We start from the raw sequence: 24,405 nt of genomic DNA, 5'->3' as shown, positions 1-24,405 counted from the left end.
TGTTTGTTTTGTTCTTGCTGATTTGTTTGAGTTCCTTGTAGATACTGGATGTTAGTCCTTTGTTGGATGTATAGATTTTTTTCTGCCACTCTATGGGTTGTCTGTTTACTCTGCTGATTATTTCTTTTGCTGTGCAGAAGCTTTTTTGTTTAATTAAGTTTCATCTATTTATTGTTTCTTTTGTTGCATTTGCTTTTGGGTTCTTGGTCATGAAGTCTTTGCCTAAGCCAGTGTCTAGAAAGGTTTTTCCAATGTTGCCTTCTAGAATTTTTATGGTTTCAGGTCTTAGATTTAAGTCTTTGACCCATCTTGAGTTGATTTTTGTATAAGGTGAGAGATGAGGATCCAGTTCCATTCTTCTATATGTGGCTTGCCAATTATCACACCACCATTTGTTGAATAGGGTGTCCCTTCCCACTTTATGTTTTTGTTTGGTTTGTCAAAAATCAGTTGCCTGTATGTATTTGGCTTTATTTCTGGGTTCTCTATTCTGTTTCATTGGTTTATATGCCTATTTTTATACTAGTACCATGCTGTTTTTGTGACTGTGGGTTTTTTTGTTTTGTTTTGTTTTTTGTTTTTTTGAGACAGAGTCTTGCCCTGTTGCCCAGACTGGAGTGCAGTGGCGCGATTTTGGCTCCCTGCAAGCTCTGCCTCCCGGGTTCACAACATTCTCCTGCCCCAGCCTCCTGAGTAGCTGGGACTGCAGGCACCCGCCACCATGCCCGGCTAATTTTTTGTATTTTTAGCAGAGATGGGGTTTTGCTGTGTTAGCCAGGATGGTCTCAATCTCCTGACCTCGTGATCTGCTCGCCTCGGCCTCCCAAAGTGCTGGGATTACAGGTGTGAGCCACTGCGCCTGGCTGTGACTATTTCTTTATAGTATAGTTTGAAGTCAGGTAATGTGATGCCTCCAGATTTGTTCATTTTACTTAGTCTTGCTTTGGCTATACGTGCTCTTTTTTGGTTCCATATGCATTTTAGGATTGTTTTTTCTAGTTCCTTGAAGAACGATGTTGGTATTTTGATGGGAATTGCATTTAATTTGTAGATTGGTTTTGGCAGTATGGTAATTTTCACAATATTGATTCTATTATCCATGAGCATGGGATGTATTTCCATTTGTTTGTGTCATCTGTGATTTCTTTCAGCAGTGTTTTGTAATTTTTCTTGTCGAGGTCTTTTACGTTCTTGGTTAAGTATATTCCTAAATATTTTATTTTATTTTTTTTGCAGCTATTGTCAAAGGGGTTGAGTTCTTGATATGATTCTCAGTTTGGCTGCTGTTGGTGTTTAGCAGAGCTCTGATTTGTGCACATTAATTTTGTATGCTGAAGCTTCGCTGAATGCATTTATCAGTTCTCGCAGCTTTTTGGATGAGTCTTTAGGGTTCTCTAGGTATATGATAATGTGATCAGCAAACAGTGACAGTTTGACTTCCTCATTACCAATTTGGATGCCTTTTATTTCTTTCTCTTGTCTGATTGCTGTGGCTAGGACTTCCAGTACCATGTTGAATGGAAGTGGTGAGAGTGGCATCTGTGTCTTGTTCCGGTTCTCAGGGGGAATGCTTTCAACTTTCCCTTGTTCAGTATAATGTTGGCTGTGGGACTGTCATAGATGGCTTTTATTACCTTAAGATATGTCCCTTCTATGCTGATTTTGCTGAGGGTTTTAATCATAAAAGGATGCTGGATTTTGTCAAATGCTTTTTCTGCGTCTATTGAGATGATCATGTGATTTTTGTTTTTAATTCTGTTTATATGGTGTATCACATTTATTGACTTGCGGATGTCAAACCACCCCTGCATCCCTGGTATGAGACCCACTTGATCATGGTGGACTATCTTTTTGATATGCTTTTTGAAGGTGGCATGAGAAACTGTTAGAATGGTTACCTCCACATATTGGGATGAGTTGTGGGTGAGGTTAGGAGGTGGGTGTTTGTGATTTTACTTTTTACACTGTAATATTGTTTGATTCTCCTTTGTGCATTAATTTCAAAAAAGACTCTTTTAGAATGGCTAGCTGTTCTGAAGGGAATACTCTTGGACTTTTGTTTGAGTTCAATTTATATGCTGTAGTATGAATTACCGGGTTTTAAGCTTTAGCATGTGATATTCTCTGTTTTGGGCAATTTGGAAAAGAATCTTTTCAGTCATTTTTCAGACTCTTATTTGAATCTTCCACAATATTTTATATTAAAAGCAAAGCTTTCAGTTATCATAGTCTTGATGTATTTTGAAGGGTTCATGGGCAAAATCGGTAATGGTTTGAGATTTCTAACATTGCATTTTGTGGGCTTATAGATTAACAGAATAGTTTTTTTTTTTTTTTTTAACTTTTCATTTTTGTTAAAATTTGATATTCTGTTCAAAGGTTGATGCCCAGCTACAGGTAGTAAGGAAACTGGAAGAGAAGGAGCATCTGTTACAGAGCAACATTGGCACAGGGGAGAAAGAGCTGGGTCTTAGGACCCAAGCCTTAGAGATGAATAAGCGCAAGGTATGATTGATTAATCTGATGATGGTTAGTCTCAGCGGAACAAATAAGTATAACACTGTTGAAATTATAAGTTTGCTTTATTCCTTCAACTTTGGCTAACATTTTGCCTCACTGGGAATAAGAGACGATACAATGGTGTTACTTATTTGTACATCCTACATAGGCAATGGAGGCAGCCCAGCTTGCAGATGACCTCAAAGCACAACTGGAGTTGGCTCAGAAGAAGCTACATGATTTTCAGGATGAGATCGTGGAGAACAGTGTTACCAAAGAAAAGGACATGTTCAATTTCAAACGAGCCCAGGTAAAAGCAGTTGTCTTTTCTTGTCACCTTTCAGGTGTTTTCTGAGGTCAGAAGTGACCCATATCATGAAAGAATCATTAGTCCAGTGTATGCCATTTCCTGCTAGACTTGAGGGAGTTTGTTGAGGGAAGAGAGTAAGTGTTTTCTTCACTGCCATATCATCAGACCCTTTTATGGTGCCTTGTACCTAGTAGGCACAAAATAAATATTTGTTAAATTAATGAATTAGTAAATTGTTAAAGAAGTAGTGTAGCACAGCAGCAGTAGAGGATTTTCAAGTTCTCCTATAATGTCTCTATTTTTGTCATGCCAGCTGTTTCTTATGATGTCTTTCTGTCCTTATCCATAAATCTGAGTTATTTTAAACCAGTCTACCTTCAGCTTAAAACTAGTTACCATAAAACAAAGTGGACTATCCTCTAAACTCTTCTTAGATGTGTTTTCACAGGTCTGAATTGGTAATAGTTAGATGCAGTTCTAATTTGAGGATATGGTATGGTTGCCTGTTCTGAAACAAAAGAAAATAGTCTGCCATTTGCAGTTCTCTACATTTTTACAAGATAATTGGACATAAAAGGACAGAAAGTCCTCTCTTTTCACAACAGAAAACTCAAGTTAGAGCTATTGTGTTTCTCAAAAATGGCAGACTTGGGTAAGTGTGTCTAATAGGTATGCTATCCTACCACAGGAGGACATCTCTAGACTTCGCAGGAAGCTGGAGACCACAAAGAAACCGGACAATGTACCCAAGTGTGATGAGATTCTGATGGAAGAGATTAAGGATTACAAGGTCAGAAAAAATGCCTCAGTGATTTGTTTTTTGTCAAGGCTTTAAGTGGCGTAATAGAATGGGAGAATAATTTACATGATGGTAACCAGAGAATGGTTTATTTTGGCAGGTTGGGGGAAATGATGCTCTTTTTTTAGTGCCTTGTGGGTTCTCTTCTTGGTTGTGTACTATATGAGAGCCATTTGGATCATAAACTTTCATGATTGCTCAAACTCTGACATCTTTTCTTTTTAGGCACGCTTGACCTGTCCGTGCTGTAACATGCGTAAAAAGGATGCTGTTCTTACTAAGTGTTTTCATGTCTTCTGCTTTGAGTGTGTGAAGACACGCTATGACACTCGCCAGCGCAAATGTCCCAAGTGTAATGCTGCTTTTGGTGCCAATGATTTTCATCGCATCTACATTGGTTGATCTAAGTCAAGAGAAGAAGAGGAGCTGGCTAGTCAGGAACTTATTCATTAACCACCAAACCTCTACCTCTTCTCTCCTTGACTGTCACCTGTAGGACAGTTTATCAGTCAACTACCTTTCCTCCACAGACTTTACTTCCAGGCTCTCCTCTTCAATAGCTGGATGACTTTAGCAGAAAGGACTGGTAAATACAAGCCTTGGGTTTCAGAATGAATTAGAAACAAACAACTCTTATTGTCTTCCCTCCCAGCTTTGTTTGTTTCCTGCTTTTAGACTTTTCAATGTTTTCTTTTTCCAGCCCACTGTATAAACTTGGATTGTCCATTCCTCCTGAAGAAATCAAGTTGGTATTTTTGATATGGAGAAGGGAACAAAAGTGGAAACATGGCTACTTTTGGGGAGTGATATTTTAAAAAATAAGTTGTCTATGGGCACAAAGTTTTCTTCATTTGTGTAGCAAACTTTTTGTGAATGTGGATTATAAAATAGTGTAATTGTGCTACTCTCCCCTGGGTGGTTTGCAGCCCTGATGAAATTATGTCTAGGATGATTCAGTCCATTTCCCATTTACTAGCAGAGTAACTTGTTAAGACCAGCTGACTTTCCTGTTAAAGTTATTTAAGTTTTGAATGCTCTACTACTTCAAGTCTGTAAATTTCTGGAGGCTAGAATAATTTTAAATAATATGACCCTTTGTCTTCTGATGAAATAAAGATTGAAGAGGGTGAGTCAGGACTGAGCTGGTGAAGAAATCTTCTGGGTATTCTGGGAATTTGATACAGAGAGAACTTGGTGAGCTATGAATTACTCTCAGTCTCCTTTTTACAGGGGTGGTTGTGATCCCTCTTTTCCAGAAAATTCCGTGGAATGTTTCTGTAGGACTTTTTTCTCCACAAGCTTGAATTAAAGCAGGATTCAGTTTGCATTTGTGTTTATGATTTTTCTTTGAAACTTTTGTCTTTATTGTTACAAGTTGATTTTATACCTGCAGTTCTAGAATTGAATTTTCTTGCATGGAAATAATCAGCTTAGATCAAGAGGTTGGCCTTGTTTAGAGTATTTAGATCTTTGCTTAATTGAAGCACTTTTCTCCTAGTTCTTTTATTGAGTCTATTCTGTGGAAAAATAATACCTAAAAGATTAATTTATTTGACTACTCAGTTATCTTTCATAGTTCATTATGTGGGGTAAGAGACTATAATTTGTTTTTAGGGGGAGCATATTGCCGCCTGTAGCTTTAGGGTGAGAGTTCTTGCATTATGTGGTGGTGGTTTTTTCTTTTTTTTTTTTTTGAGATGGAATTTTGCTCTTGTTGCCCAGGCTGGAGTGCAGTGGCACAATCTTGGCTCACTGCAACCTCTGCCTCCTGGGTCCAAGTGATTCTCCTGCCTCAGCCTCCTGAGTAGCTGGGATTACAGGTGCTCACCACCATGTCTGGCTGTTTGTATTTTTAGCAGAGATGGGGTTTTACCATGTTAGCCAGGCTGGTCTCAAACTCCTGACCTCAGGTGATCCGCTTTCCTCAGCCTCCCAGTGTTGGGATTATAGGTGTGAGCCACCATGCCCAGCTGCATTATGTTTTATAGTAACCAGCAAACCAGAGGTTTTATAAATCTCTGGCAAGGGGTTGTGTAAAGTGGATCCCTCTTGATCACCACCTGTCCTAGAAGACAGGTAAAAGCAAATTCTGTGTCCTTTTGTGGTCACCAGCTATAATCAGCAGGATTTGCACTGAATTCCGCAAAGTCATGTGGTAGGAATTAAGCAATGAATCTAACTAGAGAATCTTACTAGGTCATCAAGAGAGGTCATGGGTCCCTTGACCCCCTGCTCAGCAAACACCCCCACCCCACAGAACCATCATGACAGGATTAACTCCTGCTTCTGGACACAGTGAGTTTTCATTTATTAATAGGACACTTTCACCTTGCTTCTTGCTCTTCTTATAGGGTAAGCTTGAGCATAACTTGGTTGGTTGGGTGCAGATATACTGCTTGGTCAACAGGTGGTTTGGGCTTGGCTGTTGGCTGTTTGTGACAATTGACTGAGAAAGTCAGCTGCCCAGTGCCAGGGGACCATATATCCTGTGGAATGTTGTGGAGGAAACCACTAGCCCCATGGGAAGTTGGATTTAGAGGAAGTTCCTCTAGTTGAGATGAGCAGGGAGCCCCTGATCCCAACCGGCTTGAGGTCACGGCAACACAAAGTCATTTTCAGATAATAACCAAAAATGATGGTGATTTTTTGGCAGTTGGCTTCTCTCACTACAGAGGAAGTCAATGAATGGGCTTCAGGAATACTTCCAAACTGCATACCAAATTTTATTTGTATTGTATGTACATTATTCACAGCTTTTTTAGATCCTAGTTAGCAATCACAACCCTTGATCCATACGAACTTTAAAGGGTAATTTCTTTAAGGTAATGCTCATAAATGCCAATTTCAAAGATTATTGTAGAAGTCCTAGAGACTTCTCATTTCTTAAAAACACTTCAGGCTGGGTGCAGTGGCTCATGCCTATAATCCCAGCAGTTTGGGAGTCTGAGACAGGAGGATCGCTTGAGCCCTGGAGTTTGAGACCAGCCCAGGCAACATAGAGAGACCCCGTCTCTACAAAAAAATTTCAAAAATTAGCTGGCTGTGGTGGTGCACACCTGTAGTCCCCGCTACTTGAAAGACTGCAGCAGGAGGGTAGCTTGAGCACTGGAGGCTAAGTCTGCTGTGAGCTGTGATTATGCCATGTACTCCAGCCTGGGTGACACAGTGAGACCGTGTCTCAAAAACAAAAACCATTTCAGATTTTGTAGGGATGGTCTCTCTGTCTCTTTTTTTCTTTCTTTCATTGTTACCTTGGAAATTTCTTAGTGATTTTGACCAAAGTCAGGTGTGCTCTGAGGCATGCATCTTAACTACATGGCTTGGATCTTACCTTCTTAATTACTATAGGGATCTTTTTCAAAGGTATTGAACTATTTCTGCAATTGTATTCTTACATGAATTTCCATTGCGATTCCTTTTCCTTTTTCTCTGTCGAGATCCATAGGCTTCCTTGTTCTTCAAGGGCCGGAATTCAATGCACATAGTTTAATGTACATGCCACTAGAGTGATGAGTGTGATTTGATTTTATGAAGGTTCTAGACAGTAAATGATCATCAGTCTTCTAAACCTACTGGGATGGTGATGCTTATTCTTGCAGGAAGCATATGCTGCTCTCGTCTTTATTCCCATTGTCATTTGCTAGGGTGTGGAATGCCTTTACATTTTGTTCTTTGAGGGTTTATCTGAGGACTGCCAGATAAACCCCAGTCCCAGTGGATCTGCAGAAAAGTTTTGATTACTCATTATTGGAGAAGTCTGCTTGACTGATGATAAGACAGATACACTGAGATTAGTAGAAAAATGGTGGATTATGTGTAGGTTGGATTGGGTTTGCACAATAGGAAACCCCTGGCATAGAAATACTTAACAAATTTTCTAGATCTTAAAGTTTGGGGGCCGGGCGCGGTGGCTCAAGCCTGTAATCGCAGCACTTTGGGAGGCCGAGACGGGCAGATCACAAGGCAGGAGATCGAGACCATCCTGGCTAACACGGTGAAACCCCGTCTCTACTAAAAATACAAAAAACTAGCCGGGCGAGGTGGCGGGCACCTGTAGTCCCAGCTACTCGGGAGGCTGAGGCAGGAGAATGGCGTAAACCCAGGAGGCGGAGCTTGCAGTGAGCCGAGATCGCGCCACTGCACTCCAGCCTGGGTGACAGAGCAAGACTCCATCTCAAAAAAAAAAAAAAAAAAAGTTTGGAAATACTTAAAAAGTTGTCCTATCAGAAAGAATGAGCTTTACCTTCTGGGATTCCTGCCCATGTTTGGTCTGTTCCAAACGTTAGCTATTAAGGTCTTATTTATAGCCTACTTCTCAATTACTAAAGGACATGGAAAGGACAATGTCTTAACAGTCTAATCCTTAAATATCTAGCAGAGGCACATAATAGTCAGTAAAGGTGTTCATGATTAAATTAATTCTGCTTCATGCTTCTGCTGCGAGATCTTCAGAAGTCTGTTTTACTGGGCCAATGTGTGATTCAAACCTTATTACTCTTTCTTTTTTTCACCCCCTAAGTAGAAACAATCTTTTCTCATATATTGAAGTAACCCTTCAAATTTGTATTATCCAAAAATATATGACTACAGTTTTAATTTACTTTGTGGTAATAAAAGGAATTATTATGAATACTAAAACTAACACTTCTGTAGTGGCAACCCATGATAGCTGAGACTTCGCTTACAGCAAGGCACACATGTTAACCACTACACTACGGAAACCTGCGTAAAGGCTTCATTTATTGTAAGTTAACCTTTTTTTTTTTTTTTTTTTTTGCGGGAAGCTATATTCACATTAATATAATAATAATATACTCTGAGGATATTAGAGCTGAAAGGGAACTCAGACCATGTCCTTATTCTAGAAGTGAGGAAATAGGTTCCAGGGCCACTCAGTTTAGCCACAGGATTGACATGCTACTATGAGAGCTCCATTGTTCTTTTATCCTAATTGGAGACCTGTACTAATAGAGTACTTGTCATCAGGTAGATAATAAGTGAAAATACTTTCTGAGTCATTTTGAAGTCTCCTAAAGACTTACATATACCCACTGTACTTATCCTTGATCATTCTAATCTAACTAGACTCTTTGCCTGGATTAGAACTACATTTTGTTTCTGAATTCACTGAGTTCCTTTAGCACCTTGTTGTAGAGTAGGATTGACTCAAGGGATCTTAGATTTCTTCCTGCTCTCCCAATCATATGCATTTGCTGAGTGCTTATTGTGACTCCAGGCATTGTGTTAAATATATTTCTCATGAAGTCCGACTTGCCTGGGTATGGTGCTGCTACTTACTAGCAAGTTACTTCATGTCCCTATGCTTCAGTTTCTTCATCTATAAAATAACTACCTCATAGGGTTGTATGGAGGATGAAATGAGTCATTATACAGGAGACATTCAGCACAGTGCCTGGCACCTAGTAAATGCTCAGCAAATACTAACTTTTATTATTGTTGAGCAAATAAATTGATAGATCAACTTTTGTTACCATCTACATTTTCTTCCTATTTCTGGGGAGGGGGGGAAACACTGACATCTTCCCTGAAATCTAAGACACATATTTATCCATGTCTGTCTATCTCTAGTCTGCCTGTCCTGGTAAATGATGTCATGGCCAACTCGTTCCAAAACTTCAAAAAGTTAACTTAATCTGTTCACTGTCCTACAACTAAAATGCATGTGAGTGACATCCAGCTCCACCTAGTGGTGAGGATCCTGTTCTTTTACTAGTTTTCTCTTCACCTTAAAATCCTTTAGTGGTTCCTGTAGTCTTCGGGACACAAATCCAATTTAGCACAAGTGATCTTGCCTCTGCTTTTCTCTTTCCAGTCCATATAGTTTGTCATCCACCTGAAACTGTGTGTTTCTGTTATATGAAATGATTTGAAGGTCCCAGTTTCTTGATTGCCAGGGTTTCCCAAATTTGGAATTTTGTACATGCTTTGCTTTTACTTCAGTTGCCTGTTACCCTCCACCCTGTCTCTTCACCTCACACACCTACACCCACATGCACACACACACACAGTGTCGTCTTTGCTCCAATAGCACCCGATGTGCATTTCTTTATTAGAGTATACACCATAATATGTTGTCAGCTTGTGTCCTTTCATTACACTGAGCTCTGTGGGATCAGAACCTGCTCTTTTTATCTGTCTATTTCCAGCAACTAGCCCCAATGCCTAGGTACAAATAGGCATCCAGAATCTGAATGATTGGGTAATGCAGAAACATCCTTAGGTAAGTAGGTAGTTGAATTAAGTTATAGTGGGTTTACATTTTCATGAGATTTGATTGTTTCTATTCTGAAAGAATATGTGTGAAGAAGGCAACAGGCTAGCAGATTCATGAAGGCAAATTTGCCTGCAGCTGAAACTGCTTGGGTCATCAGAAACTGCCAGTTTGTCTGGGACTGCAGGCCTGCTGATGATTTGTAACTGTGAACTGTGTTTGCACCAGTTCTTGGTTGGGCTAGAAAGCAGAAAGAAAAGATGCTGAAATGCTATTTTTATGAGATACAGGTATTACAGTGTTGAGTTAAGTGGACCAATGAAGGTGCAGTTATACTATCCACTTCCCTCTCTGTTCTGTGGAGCTAGGGGCCGTACTGAGGCATGGGAAAGAAGCAATAAGGCAGAAAGACTAAAAGGGGATTCAAGGAAGAATAGAAAATTGTGAGGCAGTGACCAGAATCCTGCATGGTTGTACTAATCTGTTACTATTACTAGTTCGGCAACCTTGGGCAAGTTACATAGTTTCTCTGACTCTGGTTTTTTTTTTGTTTTTTTTTTTTTGAGACAGAGTCTCGCTCTGTTGCCCAGGCTGGAGTGCAGTGGCGCCATCTCGGCTCACTGCAAGCTCCTCCTCCTGGGTTCATGCCATTCTTCTGCCTTAGCCTCCTGAGTAGCTGGGACCACAGGCGCCCACCACCTCGCCCGGCTAATTTTTTTGTACTTTTAGTAGAGACGGGGTTTCACCATGTTAGCCAGATGGTCTCGATCTCCTGACCTCGTGATCCGCCCGTCTCAGCCTCCCAAAGTGCTGGGATTACAGGCGTGAGCCACCGTGCCCAGCCCAACTCTTATGTTTTTATCTGTAAACTGGAGGTCCCACTTACCTACTTAAGACTACATCTATAGTGTCTGTCTTGTGGGGTTGTTAAGATCATGGTTTATAGTTAAGTACCCAATATATGTTAGTTTTAAAGTATTACCTGTTTATAGGTTGTAAAAAGGTCAGACTGAGGGCAGGCACCGCGGCTCGCGCCTGTAATCCCAACACTTTGGGAGGCCGAGGTGGGTGGATCACGAGGTAAAGAGATCGATATCATCCTGGCCAACATGGTGAAACCCCGTCTCTACTAAAAAAAAATACAAAAAAACTAGCCGGGCGAGGTGGCGGGCGCCTGTAGTCCCAGCTACTCGGGAGTCTGAGGCAGGAGAATTGCTTGAACCCGGGAGGCAGAGGTTGCAGTGAGCTGAGATCGCACCACTGCACTCCAGCCTGGCAACAGAGCAAGACTCCATCTCAAAAAAAAAAAAAAAAAGTCAGAAGTTGGGGACCATACCTATCTTCTTCACTGTTGTGTCTCCAGCACTTGGCACCTACATGGAAGCTGTTTAGCGGATGTTTGTCGAATTACTAATGAGGGTGATCAGTACAGGATTTTAGAGACCTCTGAACTTGTGCTTTTTCCTAGAAGGTCTATCTCAGATGAAGCCATTTCATGATGCCTGAGCTCTGAGTTTTCTCAGTATATCTTGTGTTTCTTCTTTGAACTATAGCAAGGAAACAAACATAAATCATAGCATTAACGGGTCTCCTGTTAAGAAGGAACTGGTATCATGTCAACATTTGAATCTCCAAAGACAAAGCCAGCAGTACATCCAATAGTGAAGTTTCTATCTGAACATTTATTCCACAGTCATAGAAACTGAAGATGGAAAAGACCTGAGGACATCTAATCCATCCATGTGGTTGTACAAGAAAAGTGGCTGGAGCAAAACAGCCCGTTCACTTCATGCTCACAAGACAGCATTTCCGTTCTTCCTGGAGCGGAGTGATTGCAAACACATTAAAATGAAGACACAATGCAAATACTCTTCACAAACCTTAAGAAAATACTTATAAGTACATTATTTTCATAAAATGATTAGTAACTAAACTAAAAAAGAGTGAGGGAATCCTGGATTAGATGGGTAGTTTAGGTGGGTTAAGAAAGGAATAACTAAACAGTATAGATACTAAAGTAGTGTTAATGCCTAGAAAGCAATTTCTGAAGAACTGGATGGGTTTTCTGGTTTTCCTATCAAAAGTATGAGTTGGGAGAAAAAGGCTCTAAAGTAGTTTCTTTCCCCTTTTTTCTTTACCCACACCAAGGAAGTACTTAACTTGCTCTAAGGCTCTAACAGACACAGCACCAACACTGAGAAGTCTGTTACCCAGATGATAAGGTCTGTTCTGCTTGGCACCTGCTCCACTTACCACTTCTCTGGCTGGAAGGGAAGCAGCAGCTCCTGATAGGGTTTGTGCAATAGCAAGATTCGTGAATGACGGAGAGTCATCTCCAGGCACATTAAAGACCTCTACTGCTTGGGTCCCTGTGGCTGCCTCACTTGGCTGTCCTGGTTATTCTTCCAACTTGTTTTTAAATTTTGGGAGATTCCCCTTTCTCCTCCACCTGGAAGCATACACACTCTGGGGCCTTTATTCTTATTTACACGAACCAGGTAGCTGTATCTGTTTCAGCTCATTCGAGCCTGCTTTACTATGTGCTTCCTGTGCCAGAAATTCCCCTTGGAAAACAGGGTTGGGGTGTGTGACACAATGTGTCATATTCCAGGTTTCCCAGCAAGAGCGCTTGGAAGAGAATGGAGGCCTTCTTGATCTCATGAAAAGGGAAGACCAGTAGAGGAAGCAAGGTAGTATCCCTTATCTCTTTCTTCTTTACCAGAATACAACCCTCCATGTGAAGGCTTCTGATGTTTGTTTTTGTTTTTTGAGCCTGAAAGGAGTTGAAAGAACAGAGGTGGAGCTGAACAGAAAGGAGGTTTCCAAGGACCCACCATTTCATGACATTTTACAAAACACAATACACCGTTTCACAAATTGCAAAACACTGTTCAATTACTACCAGTAAAAATAACCATTGCTACTTAACATGAAGACTGCTTCGTTTCACCACAAGCAATTATGGTTTTTCTTTATTCAGAACATAGAGGCATTTCAAGCAATGTTGACGGCAGTAAGCCTGCCTTCAGCCCCTGCTGCTGCTTGCTGCATCCTGGCCAGTGTTTTGGCCAGGTAGTTCCTCCAAAGATGTTTGAGGAGCGTGCATTGGTCATCTACTTCGTGGATATGCAGGACGATCTGGCATGTGATCACCACTGCTCAGAATGCCTCACTAGAGAAGCTTAAGGTAAACCCGATATACAAAAATTCAGACTTACAAAACAGATACATTAAGGGATAATTAATTGCATTACAAAAGGGTGCTTTACTTTACAAAAGGATTCACCTCTGGGTTCCCTTAAAGAGCCAGCTTCTCAAATACAGTCAGAATATGAGCTGAGTTACAAAAATGTCCATGTACATTAGGAGCATGGCTGTAATGTGGATTGAGGTACACCTGTACATCAGCCTTCCGGGCAGCACAGAGGTTCAGGGGCACGCAGAGCATGGTGGCAGAGTCTCCAGCATCCTTAGCTGTTGCAAGTGGGTGGGGATGGCTAAGGGGCAAAATCTTCCAAAGGCAGCTGCAAACCTACTTCTGGGCCTGGGGTGAGAACGTCAGGGGATGGGTGTTTCAACACAGAATTGTCCTTTTCTGTGTTCAGGGCTCACCTGTTTCCTCATTATTGAACTGTTTCATCTGTGGGATTGGTGACCTCTAACTTTGGAGCCCTCCCACATCCGTATCAGTATCTCCGAGCCTCCCTCCACTCCAGGGTTTTCTTAGCCAATTAATCACTAGGTGTTATCTAACTACAGCTTAAGTTGTTATTCCCTGGGCGACTGGGTAGATTTTGGTGGAAATGCAGACATTTCATCCAGTAGTAGAGGGAGAAGTTTTGTGATCGAGACACCTTTCCAGTGATCTGCAGCTGTAAAAGAGGAAAGTTCTTGGCACAGCTCCTGAACTTACTGTAGGCATTCAAATTGATTGGGAGTGGAACAATGAGTCCTGGGAAGATAAAGCAAGTAACTGATAAATAAGGAAGTCTTGTCCTAAATGGTGCCCAGGGGTGGGGGTGAGGATGTTGAAGGAGAATCAGCAGATGTGTGCTAAAGTTATTAAAAAACAAAACAAACTTCTCAAACAGGTTTTCTCTTCATGCTTCTCCTCATGCCTGTGGGCAGCCAAACTTCCAGAATGGTGTTTCTAGAAGAGTAATTCTTAGACCACCCGTGTCAGTCACCTGGGGATGTTGGCTAACAGTAGGTTTCTGAGCTCACCTCTAGACCTCCACCCCCCACCGCATAATCTCTGGAGAAGGGTCTTGGCAATCTGCACTCTGATGAGTTCTCCACTAGATGACTCTTATCTCCATTGACATTTGAGAACTGACCCATATTCCTTTCTCTAGCTGCCTAAACATTATATGCTAAGAAAGCGGCGCCTAAGCAGAGGGGAGGTTACTTGTATCAGTCTTTGGGGGGCATTAGATGAGGCTGGAGGATCATTAGAGGGACCAAAACCTGTTCATAGCTCCTCAGAGATGAGTGAGTATGAGGATGGGGAATTGACTTAATTTTCTATACAGATATGCAAAGCGCACGGCAAAGTCTTGAATGGTCAAAGCTGGTGGTGTTCCCAGGCTGGAGGTTTTGGGATTTCTATGCCAAGCGATGGGTGACTGCTGATCTGAAAATGGCCTAGTGTGTGGTGTGTAGAGCATTTCACCCACAGTGTCACTTATTCCATTATAGGCAATAAGCAGGGATATTCCAGGTCCAACCTAAGGCCACAACCTTGCTTTGCCTTTTTCTCTCTTCTTTATAAAAGGCACACACCATAGTGGAGATGCTTAATTACATTAGAAGTAGTCTTATTCATTTTTTAGCCAAATTGCCTTTCTGGCCCAGAGCTTTTGTTCTAAAAGCATGATACGCATTTTTAATGCCTCTTCTGCCTGTCTTCTGTTTCCGCTTACCACATCCCCTTCCCCTTTCACAGTGGCGTGTTAATAAGCCTGTTCTTACTAAACAGGATGGAGTCAGAGATCCGGAACCTTCTCAAAAACATGGCTCTTGCCTAGCCAATCAATCCTTGACCTTTATGATACGAATGAGTTAATTTTTAAGTACCCCACCCCCAGTGGGAGGTGCTCTGCTCTTACCTGCTCCCCATTCAGAATGTAGAAATCAATCTAGATTGGGGAGTTGTATCAAAAGCTACAACCCTTGATAACCTCGTTCTGCATTATGATGAAAACCAACAACCCAGTAAGACATAAGTATGAGTAACAATTTTATCTCTTGTTGGTAGTGCAGAGAAAGGGCTAAAAACCAGAAATATTACTGTGGCACCTGGTGAAAAGGTTAACAGGAGCTGGGGTTATCTGATTATTCACAGATCTCTCACACAGAGCTTACTCCTGACTAAGATTCTTGCTAGAAAAACACTCCTACCCTGGAGACCTAGGGAGTGAGCTTGAGAGGAGCTGCTGCTGCATTTTAGGCTAGGGAGAGCAGACTTGACCTCTAAGAAGACCTAGGCCTCAGCTTCCCCATACCTTTGTCGGTAGTTACAAAAGAGCATTACAAAGTGTCTCAAGGGCTCAGAGAAAGGTCAGGAACTGAGAAAGGGGAGCAGTGTGGTCACCTAGGACTCACAAGTCCGACTTGTCCTTTGATACTCCTCTAGCTCCGTTTTCCTGCTCACAGCCAGCTGCAGCTCCTGACGGATCACCTGAATCTGCTTCTCGAGCTCTGAGAGTTCCTGCATCACTGAGTTCCGAGATACATTTAGGGAGTCTGCTTTCCCATTGGTGGTCAGCGAGGCAGGGAGCTCTTTTCTCCTTGGAGGGAGGGGGATGTCCTGGTGGATCCGGATGCCCAGCTGGTTTTGTCCTTCCTCATCACTAAACATGTATTTTCGTCGGTTGTCATGACTCAGATTGGAAGTATTCCATACGGTGAGCTGACGGGGTCCCACATTGGACCTAGGAAACAGAGAAATTTTAGACTTACTTTCCATTCTGCAGCTCTTAAAGTGCTGTTTTTCATCTGTTAGCCGTTTCCTGTGTCAATAATATGGAGCTGGGTGTGCATTTAGAGACGAAGTAACAAAGCTGTGGACAGACTCCCTGCTAGGGTGTCATGGGGCAATAAGGAGTCATGAACATTCAAAAGTTCAAGTCCGATGCTGCTCTGAAATTGGAATCGGGTGTCATCTGAAGGGCTGATAGGATGGGGTATGGCACATTTTTTTTTTTTTTTGTGAACAACCTCAGGTTGCTTTTAATTTCCTTTCTGCAAGGGAAGCTCAGAAACTAGCCACACCTTGAAACATTTTATGGTTTGAAAGATGATGCTTTAATAAAAGCGAAATCTGTTTATTCACTTGTTGGGTTCTGAGCATCAGCCTGCTGACAGATCTCATAACATGGCTCATCCTTAGTCCCACAGGACCATCCTGATATTTACTACTTGATTTTGGGGAGAATAAAAACATATAAGCCACAGGTCTCAGCAAAGTGTTTCTTGCTATAGGGATGTTTTTTATGTGAGTTGAGAATGACAGTTCAGGTCTGATGCTTAAAAAATTCCAAGAAAGCCCTCAGTTTCTTGCTGGGATAATGAAAGTCGTATAGAAAGCAATTTGCAATCCTGTTTTAGGCTTGCATCCTATCACCTACTACCATCGTGGAGAGATGGCTATAGACAGAATGAGAATTATTGTCAAATAGTCACAGGGGGAGACTGAGCCTGTTTCTGGAACACACTTTGACACTTATGCAATAAGAAGAGTTTCTTACTACAAGAACAGATTAGAGCCCTAAGCAGCATAGCTGCTGATTTTTTCTACCATAGGAGAAGCAGAAGGAGGAGTAGGAAGGTTATGACAACTTTTGCAATCAACCACAGGACAAAACTAAATAGAAACACCCTACCAAACCATTGTGTTTTTGTTCTCATTCATGTAACTGAATTTACTTTTTTCCTGGACTCTTACTTGCCAGGAGAAGGGGGACAATCTGGAGGGAGAAGGGGAAAGAGAAGAATAATAAAGTCTCTATGTAAAAGTGGCCATAAACCTTCTTTTCTCCTTTCATTTATGCCCTCTGTAATGTGACTTTGCAGCGTGTACCTATGCTGAATCTGCTTTCCTCCCCGCTTCAGTTAGGACTGTTCTCACACTTGTTTTGGCCAACAGAAAGTGGCAGACATATCAGAGTGGCAGTTCCAAGCCTAAACTTTTAAGAAGTCTTGCACATTTCCACTCTCTTGGAACCCTGCTGCTGCAATGTGAACAAGTCCAGAATGGCCTGCTGCATGATGGCAGACCATATGGAGAGAATCCTCAGGCTTCCCAGTTGACCCAGCTGAGGCCATCATAGATCAGACAGCCCTTAGCTGCTTTCCTCCTCCCCCAAAGTTGGCTACAGACATATGAGCAAACCCAGCCAAAATCAGCAAAGTCTGGCTCAGATCAGCAGACTGCACAGCTGATCCATTAATTAGTAAGCAACTTGCTATTTAAAACATTAAGTATTGGGATGATTTATCACATAGCGAAGACCAACTTATACATGCCCCAAGCCATTGAAACACATACTCCAAACCACGCTGTGGTTCTTTAACATGCCTCATAGTCTATAGTCTAAGTTTTATATAAATGAGCAGAGGGCACCAGAACTCAGTTTTCATGTATCCTGGGCTGGGTAAAAGTTCTGTAATGAACCCACTTATAGCTCCATTGACTTTAGACCTGAATCAGAGAGGAGATATAATTTTCCTTCTAGCTTGATAATTCCCTTTAATATTTTTCTTCAAATCTTTTCCTATTGAATTTGAATAATCTCAAAGTAATTGTGGTTGTGCTGTTATAGTGTATAATTTTTGTGTTTCTTAGGGTGAGAGGAAAGTGAAAAGGGGAGTGGCGTGTATTGATTGGGAACCCAGTGAGATGAAGGATAGACCAAAAATTTATGTGAAATCACATGTTGAATAAACCCAGGGCTATATCTAAATAGTCTCCTGTAATATGTACCTTATTTTCTCTGCATTAAATGAATAAGGGGTAATACCTACTTCCATATCATGGCCCAAAATTTCTCCAAGCGTTTCCTCAAACTCGTGTTAGTAATCCATTCATTTATCTATTTGCTCTTTTATTTGTTCAGTGAATATGGAGCACAGGGGAGGGATGTCAAGTTGTAGCAGGCATGAGCATTTACATAGATATTCTTCCAAGAGAAGAGGGAGAGAGCGTTCTAATGCCATACAATGGTTCATAGCAGGGAAAACCTGAGAGTAGAGCATCTATACATTTTCTTCGACTGTCTAGATAGCCACAGTGATAAGGTAAGTAAAGATAGCTGGACTGGTCTTCTCCAGAGCTTTGTATATCTATCTGGTAATATAATATAGAGGAATAAACAAATGCTGGACTTTGTGCCAAATTCTAGTTGCTAGTATCACCAGTTGTCTGGTATTTGATGTGGGTACCTATGAGTGCAAGGCGACAAATGCTGAGTGTAAGACTCAGTGTCTGCTTGGAAAAAAATAACCCACGGCGCGTGTTATACTCCTAGCTTCAGTAACATTTAGGCTTTGCTTTGATTCAAGCCTTCTTCAGTCTTAGAGTGTTATGTGACCAGCGAGAGAGCTGTATTTAATGCTAAAAATGGGTATTTAACACTAAAAATAGGTTTCCCTGGAGCAATTATGTAACATTGAGGTTTAGTACTCCACTGGACTATTCCAAAGAGACATGACAGCCATGGGATGCCAAACACTCGTTGGGTTTGACAGGCTGCTAATGTTGGGCTGTATAGAGGTAGGCACAGGAAATGTGAGCCCAAGCTAAACCATGAGCTCCTGTTCTCCTTAGCTCCTCAAAATAAGGGGTTCAGGAAGGGAATCTGCCAAGAAAAGTGGGTAAGTTGCGTCAAAAGACACAAATGGCTTTCAATTTATGTGAGAAAGACGTGAATATGAATCATATCACAGTTGGAGATGGGATTATTGGGCTTCCTGTTTCTGTTAACAGGAAGCTGGAAAACAAATATTTTGTCATTGTAAGATGATATATTTGCTGCTATGTCTTCTTGTGTTACTGTTATTGAAAATGTATGTTAAAAATAGAAAAAATAGATGTAACATGACATGGAACAGCTGTGGCTGGACTAGTATATAGCTTGTCACTAGCAGACTTGCAATACGATGCAGGAATACCACAGACTGAGAGAGGCGGGAGGAGTGCTCACTGACTGGAAAGAGATACTTCAAGAGATAAAGGAAATGATTCTGACAAGCTAGATGGAGACTGGATAGAAGGGTACTGCAGCAGTCCCAGAGGAGGTACTAACAATGGAAAAGAATCCTGTTTTCCATCCCTTTTTCTTCTGTTATGATGAGAGGTGTGTCAGATTTCAAAACTAGAAAGCCAAGCTTTGAGCTGAGGATATGTAACAGATGACACAGTTGCTTGGAGCTGATGCCCTCATCTGAGGCCTCTGGGTGTATGAAAGAATCAGGAGGGTTGCCTTAGGCAGCAGGCAGCAGAAACTTCCAGCCAGGAACCAGACCCAAGTGCTTCTGACATCTTTAGTCACCATGAACTAGGGAACAGTCATCCACAGCCTGGTGTGGTGAGAGTGAAGAGCTTCGATTTTCAGATGTCATCAATGCATTTAATGTTTGTTATTTCCTATTAATAAGATGCTCTTTGCTAGGGAGTTTGTAGAAAAGTGCCAGGAAATGAATTAGGCAGGACATGTCTGTTTCGTATTTCCAATACTCTGTTCCTAAGAGTGCTAGAAAGGAGTAGGGAGTGGAAATATGCCAAAAGACAGTAAACCATGAAATTAATTGCCTGCAGTATTCATTAATTCTTACATGTATTTTGTACATAATAATAGTTAATATTTATTAGGCATTTCCTTTCGTTCAGAGATTTACATGTATGGTCTCATTTAATCTTTACAACTACTCTAGGAAATAGGTACTGTTTTTATCTCAACTTTACAAATGAGGAACTTGAGGTGCAGAGAGATTAAATCAATGACTTACACAAAGTAACACATATCATAAGTCTTGGGGACAGGATTTGGATCAAGAGGGTTGATCCTAGAGTCCATGGCTACACTTCTAACCATGACAGTATATTGTGTACACTGCATTTTAGTGTCCATATACATTTTTTATTCTATGTTTTATTTCCCTCTATTTATACTGATTCTGTTGTTAAACAAATTGTCCTGATTTGATCTGAATAATTATTTATACAGTTAGATCTCTAAATATTATTTTACAAATATAAAGACAGTTGCCATTGGCCCCTTCTTACCTCTTTTCCACACGTTTGGTCTTGAAATGCTGTTGCTTTTCCTCTACAAATGATGTGTTTAGTGCTCTGTGTAATCTCTGGTGGAGAGAACAGATTCACATGTAGAAATTATGAGAAACACATAGGTCAGGGGACGAAGAACCACTTGACATTTAATGGTATATGTAGTCATTACAAACCTTGGCCTCTTTAAACAAATTCCAGGAATGCCTAAAAATAGATCAACATTCAGCCTCAAATCTCAAGGGAACAAAAATTCTAATTAGAGGTTATTATTCCACCTGGATGAACAAAGTGTTCTGATGGAAAGCTCAGTATTGTAAGACAGTATGTGATATAAGGAGGCACAATCATAACTAATATGTAGCAAAAGGCCTTCAACAATTGCTAAAGATGAGTAAAAAGTACAAAATTATTGACAACCAAAACAAAGAAGGGAAGGAGGACTCTTGAGAATTAAATTAATCGTATTAGGATACAATAAGGAAGATACGTGGAGTTCTCCTAGAGGACCAAATACTTCCCAGGATGAAAGTAGGAAGAACAGGGTTCAACTGTAACCAAACCAATGATAGTAACCTATCTAGGAAAAAGAAAAGTGTTACCAAAGCGAGGAGGTTAGCATGAGGGTATATGAATACATGAGTGGGGTAAATGCAGAAGAAGCGACAGCTTCCCTGCTGGGAGGTAATCCATGGTACACTGAGGGGCAGGAGGCAGTCTCACCACAGGAGAGGCCAGGATGGCTCATCCAGCCTTGCTGTGGTCAAGTGAAACCACTCCCTTTGTTAGAGATCTTCCATCATTATGAAGCCTTCTGACTACATTTTGGGTCTCCATGCCAATTTCATTCAGGGAGAGATGTGCAGATGAGTGTGCTTGAATCGCCAGTCTGCTTGACAGTTTCTGTTCTCCCTGTAAATCAGTGTGTTGATGTCTAGATTACAGCAGAGAACTGCGACCTTGTGAAGTTTGGCCTTGGCCCCAGTGGATCTCAAACTTCTCTGGACCAGGGAAGAAGCAGAGAGAACAGGGGCAGGTGGGATTGCTTAAAGGGGACCAGGGACTTTAAACTCATGTAATAGGTTTCAATTTTGGCAAGAAAAGAACCTAGGAAATCTTTCACACCATCTCTTCAGACTGTCACTATTAAGTGAAACCTGGTTAAAAAAAGTTCTATTGCTTCTATTCTGAGCAACAGTGGAGGGTTATAGGAAAGGAAGGAGCACTGTGGGATAGCAATATAAGGGAAATGTGAATTAATGGGATAGAGATAATTCCTTCTGCTCTAATGAGAGTGCCTACCCCACCCTCGTTATTGTGGTAACATGACTTATCAGTCTGACATAGGGCTCTGGATCCTCCCATCACTAGGAATTCTACAGTTTAAGAATATTGGAGCAAGACACCTGTGGCACTCACCTGGCTGGTGTGGAGCCAGTATTGCAGCTTGGATTTGTTTTTGATTCGTGGTAGCAGCAGCCTGTATACTATGTGCTCACCAATGGTGGTCAAGATGGACAGACCAAATCCAATGCACAGCAGCACGAAGAGTCCAGAGAAGTGTTTGATGCCCATTTGCAAAGTCTGTGACAGAACAGGAAAGAAAAGGCCGTGAATACAATGATATACCTGGCCCAATGCTCGTGCACTCTTTGGTTTTCAGATGGATATTCATTTTTTCTGGACTCGAGGAAAGCTGGAGACTATTTCTCCCTGTGTGTTCTGTGACTTTTATTCTACATCATGAAAGGAATTCAGCCAGGGTTGGACTAAGGGCTGCCGAGGATCTCCCAATGCCTAGAGTGTGAGAAATAAAAATAAAATTCAAAGCTTTCCAACTGACTGAACGAACTTTATCTTGTTCATGGGGACCCCAGAGAAACCTTAAAAACGGAATTGCTGGCCTTGATAGAATGGGAGGTCTACCATGCCTCACTATGTCCCTTCCTTATTAATTTTAGCTATAATTCTTTCTTAAGAAGTAAGCAGAAGCTAGCTCTGGAAAACAAGAAGCTGATAATTCATTGCTTTATCACCTTTAGCTAATCATCTGAGGCCATAACCAGATTCTCCCTCCCTCTTTGCAGTTTCAGTGTGACAGCTCACCAGTTTCACAATGCACCCTTCCTAAAAGATGACCACCATCTCCAGATGGTTTTGACCAACTTGTAGGGGATGCACAGTGAGGGTTTTCATGTCCTCAGCTTCACGTTTGGACATCAGAAGACCAAAAACTCCACCCTTGGGTCACGCTAACACCACCATTTTTTGAACATGGGGCCTATGAAGAGGCATGAAGCTCAACTGCACATGTGCATGTATCTCTTTTCATAAATATTTATGACTCCTCCTATAGGTTATTCAATATGTATACTCAGCCACCCCACTCAGCATAAATTCCTGTTCCCTTTTACCCCTCCCTTGAAGTGCTTGCTGTCAGCTTCTGCTGAGGCTATGCTTCCCATTCTGCAGGATGGCTGGCCCGCTGGCCACAACCCTTTATGAGAAATAAAGATCTCCTGTCCGAATTTATGAAGCTCATGATTCTTCAGTTGACAGGTGCTATTCGTATGTTAATCCCACTGTGCAAATGGCCCATGGAGTTGTGCCAAGGCCCTGGGTCTGGACCACTTTATGGTCTCTTAGAGAGAGACTGAGAGAGAGAGAGATAGAGAATTGAAACAATTTAATATACTGGGTAGCTATCAGGGAAAGAACCTCCCTCAGGGACAGAGAATGAGTAGATTCAAGGGGAAAAAGATGGTGAGTTCAGTAACTTTGAAATTTGGATCTGGTAGGGAACATGGAAATCATCTAGTTCATTTTTACAGAGGAGGAAAGTGAGACCAGAGAAGTGTAGTAAACTGAGCCAAGCCACAAAAATAGGCATAGAAGAGAAAGAGAAGGAACCTAATGATATTTATTGGTTGCTTACTTTCTGCCAAGTGTTTTACGTTCAAATAGATATTATAACCTCAATTTTATAACTAAGGAAATTGGAGGTCCTGCAGCTTTTAAGTGGCAAAGTTGGTCTTTCATTCCATTTCTCTTCAGCTCCAAAGCTTGAGCTCTTTCTGCTATACTGCTATACACCAAAACAGCAGCAGTTATAGCAACAGTACTAGTCACAATAAATATATGTGGCCAGCACTTTGCTAAGTGATTTGTGTAGATTATCTAAGAAAACCCTCACATGTACTCTAAAACAGCCATTATTTAGCCATTGACATCAATGACAAGAGTCAATCCTGTAGAATTAAAAACACTTAATATATTGAGTTAATACTATGTGCTAGGCACTCTTCTGTGTATCATGGGATGGCGATAGAAGGACTTTGTGTCTTTCCTTTTAAACAGCTTGAGTCTAGGGAGAAAACAAACATATACCTCCGTGATACATTTGATCCACGCTTCCTGGGATTTGTGGGGAAGCTGGTGCATGAAATAACGTTTGAATAAGAGAGGCAGGATGGGGAAGTTGGGTGGGGAAAGTGAACGCACTAACCTGAGAGTAGCATAAACAAAGGAAAACATGATCTTTCCTGGACAGTGGTATAGTGTTGTGAAACTGACTGCTGTGGCTGAAGGAAGAGTATACAAGGCATGAATAGTGCCATAGTTTGAATGTATTTGTCCCTCTCAAACTCGTATGTTTAAACTTAAACTCCAAGGGTTGGTATTAAGAGCCCTTATGAAGGGATGAGTGCCCTTATAAAAGGGCTTGAGGAAGATAGCTAGTCCCTTTCGTTGCCCTTCCACCCTTTCACCATGTGAGGAGACAACATTTGTCCCCTGTGGAGGTCAAGCAACAAGGTGCCATCTTGGAAGCAGAGACCAGGCCCCTACTAAGGCAATAAACTTGCTGGTGCTTTGAGCTGGAACTTCCAACCTCCAGAACTGTGGGGAATATAGTGCTCTTCTTTAAAAGGACCCAGTCTCAGGTATTTTTTTTTATAATGGCACACATGGACAAAGATATGCAGTGAGAGAGAAACAGGGCCACACTAGGCAAATCCTCAGATGCCGTACTAAGGAGCCTGGGTGTTACCCCTTTGCTGGAAGCTTGTGGTCATCATTATCATTGATAATTATTTAACATTTAATATGTGTAAGGCACAATTCTGAGCACTTTATCAATGTAGCAACTTGCCTCATCTTTATGACAATTTATAAGGTAAATAACTGGTATAATCTCCATTTTATAAGTGAGGAAACTGAGCAACAAAGAATTTCAATAACTTGTCCAAGGTCACATAGCTCGTGAAGGTGAAGCTGGG

General features: G+C 41.4%; 3 protein-coding genes across 7 annotated transcripts in view; 1 reads left to right on the top strand and 2 right to left on the bottom strand.

Annotated features, from left to right (window-relative positions):
- Positions 1-4,935, top strand: part of RNF20 (ring finger protein 20) — a 28,516-nt gene extending 23,581 nt beyond the window's left edge. For all 3 annotated transcript variants that reach the window (XM_050761492.1, XM_050761494.1, XM_050761493.1), the window contains exons 17-20: positions 2,380-2,505; positions 2,669-2,809; positions 3,498-3,599; positions 3,834-4,935. In XM_050761492.1, the coding sequence (XP_050617449.1) occupies positions 2,380-2,505; positions 2,669-2,809; positions 3,498-3,599; positions 3,834-4,010 (546 nt within the window). In that variant the 3' untranslated portion in view covers positions 4,011-4,935. The remainder of the gene's footprint in view (positions 1-2,379; positions 2,506-2,668; positions 2,810-3,497; positions 3,600-3,833) is intronic.
- Positions 1-24,405, bottom strand: part of MRPL50 (mitochondrial ribosomal protein L50) — a 448,968-nt gene that overhangs the window by 180,846 nt on the left and 243,717 nt on the right. The gene's annotated exons all lie outside the window — the stretch shown is intronic.
- GRIN3A (glutamate ionotropic receptor NMDA type subunit 3A) overlaps positions 15,069-24,405 on the bottom strand; it is a 163,143-nt gene continuing 153,806 nt past the window's right edge. Inside the window, exons 7-9 of the mRNA XM_050761479.1 lie at positions 21,548-21,712; positions 20,126-20,202; positions 15,069-15,773 (exon numbers count right to left, since the gene is read on the bottom strand). Coding sequence (XP_050617436.1) covers positions 15,434-15,773; positions 20,126-20,202; positions 21,548-21,712 — 582 coding nt within the window. The 3' untranslated portion in view covers positions 15,069-15,433. The remainder of the gene's footprint in view (positions 15,774-20,125; positions 20,203-21,547; positions 21,713-24,405) is intronic.

The sequence above is a fragment of the Macaca thibetana genome, chromosome 15 (genome assembly GCF_024542745.1).
Source record: "Macaca thibetana thibetana isolate TM-01 chromosome 15, ASM2454274v1, whole genome shotgun sequence".
NCBI classification, from domain to species: domain Eukaryota; kingdom Metazoa; phylum Chordata; class Mammalia; order Primates; family Cercopithecidae; genus Macaca; species Macaca thibetana.
This window is presented reverse-complemented; position numbering and strand designations above follow the sequence as displayed.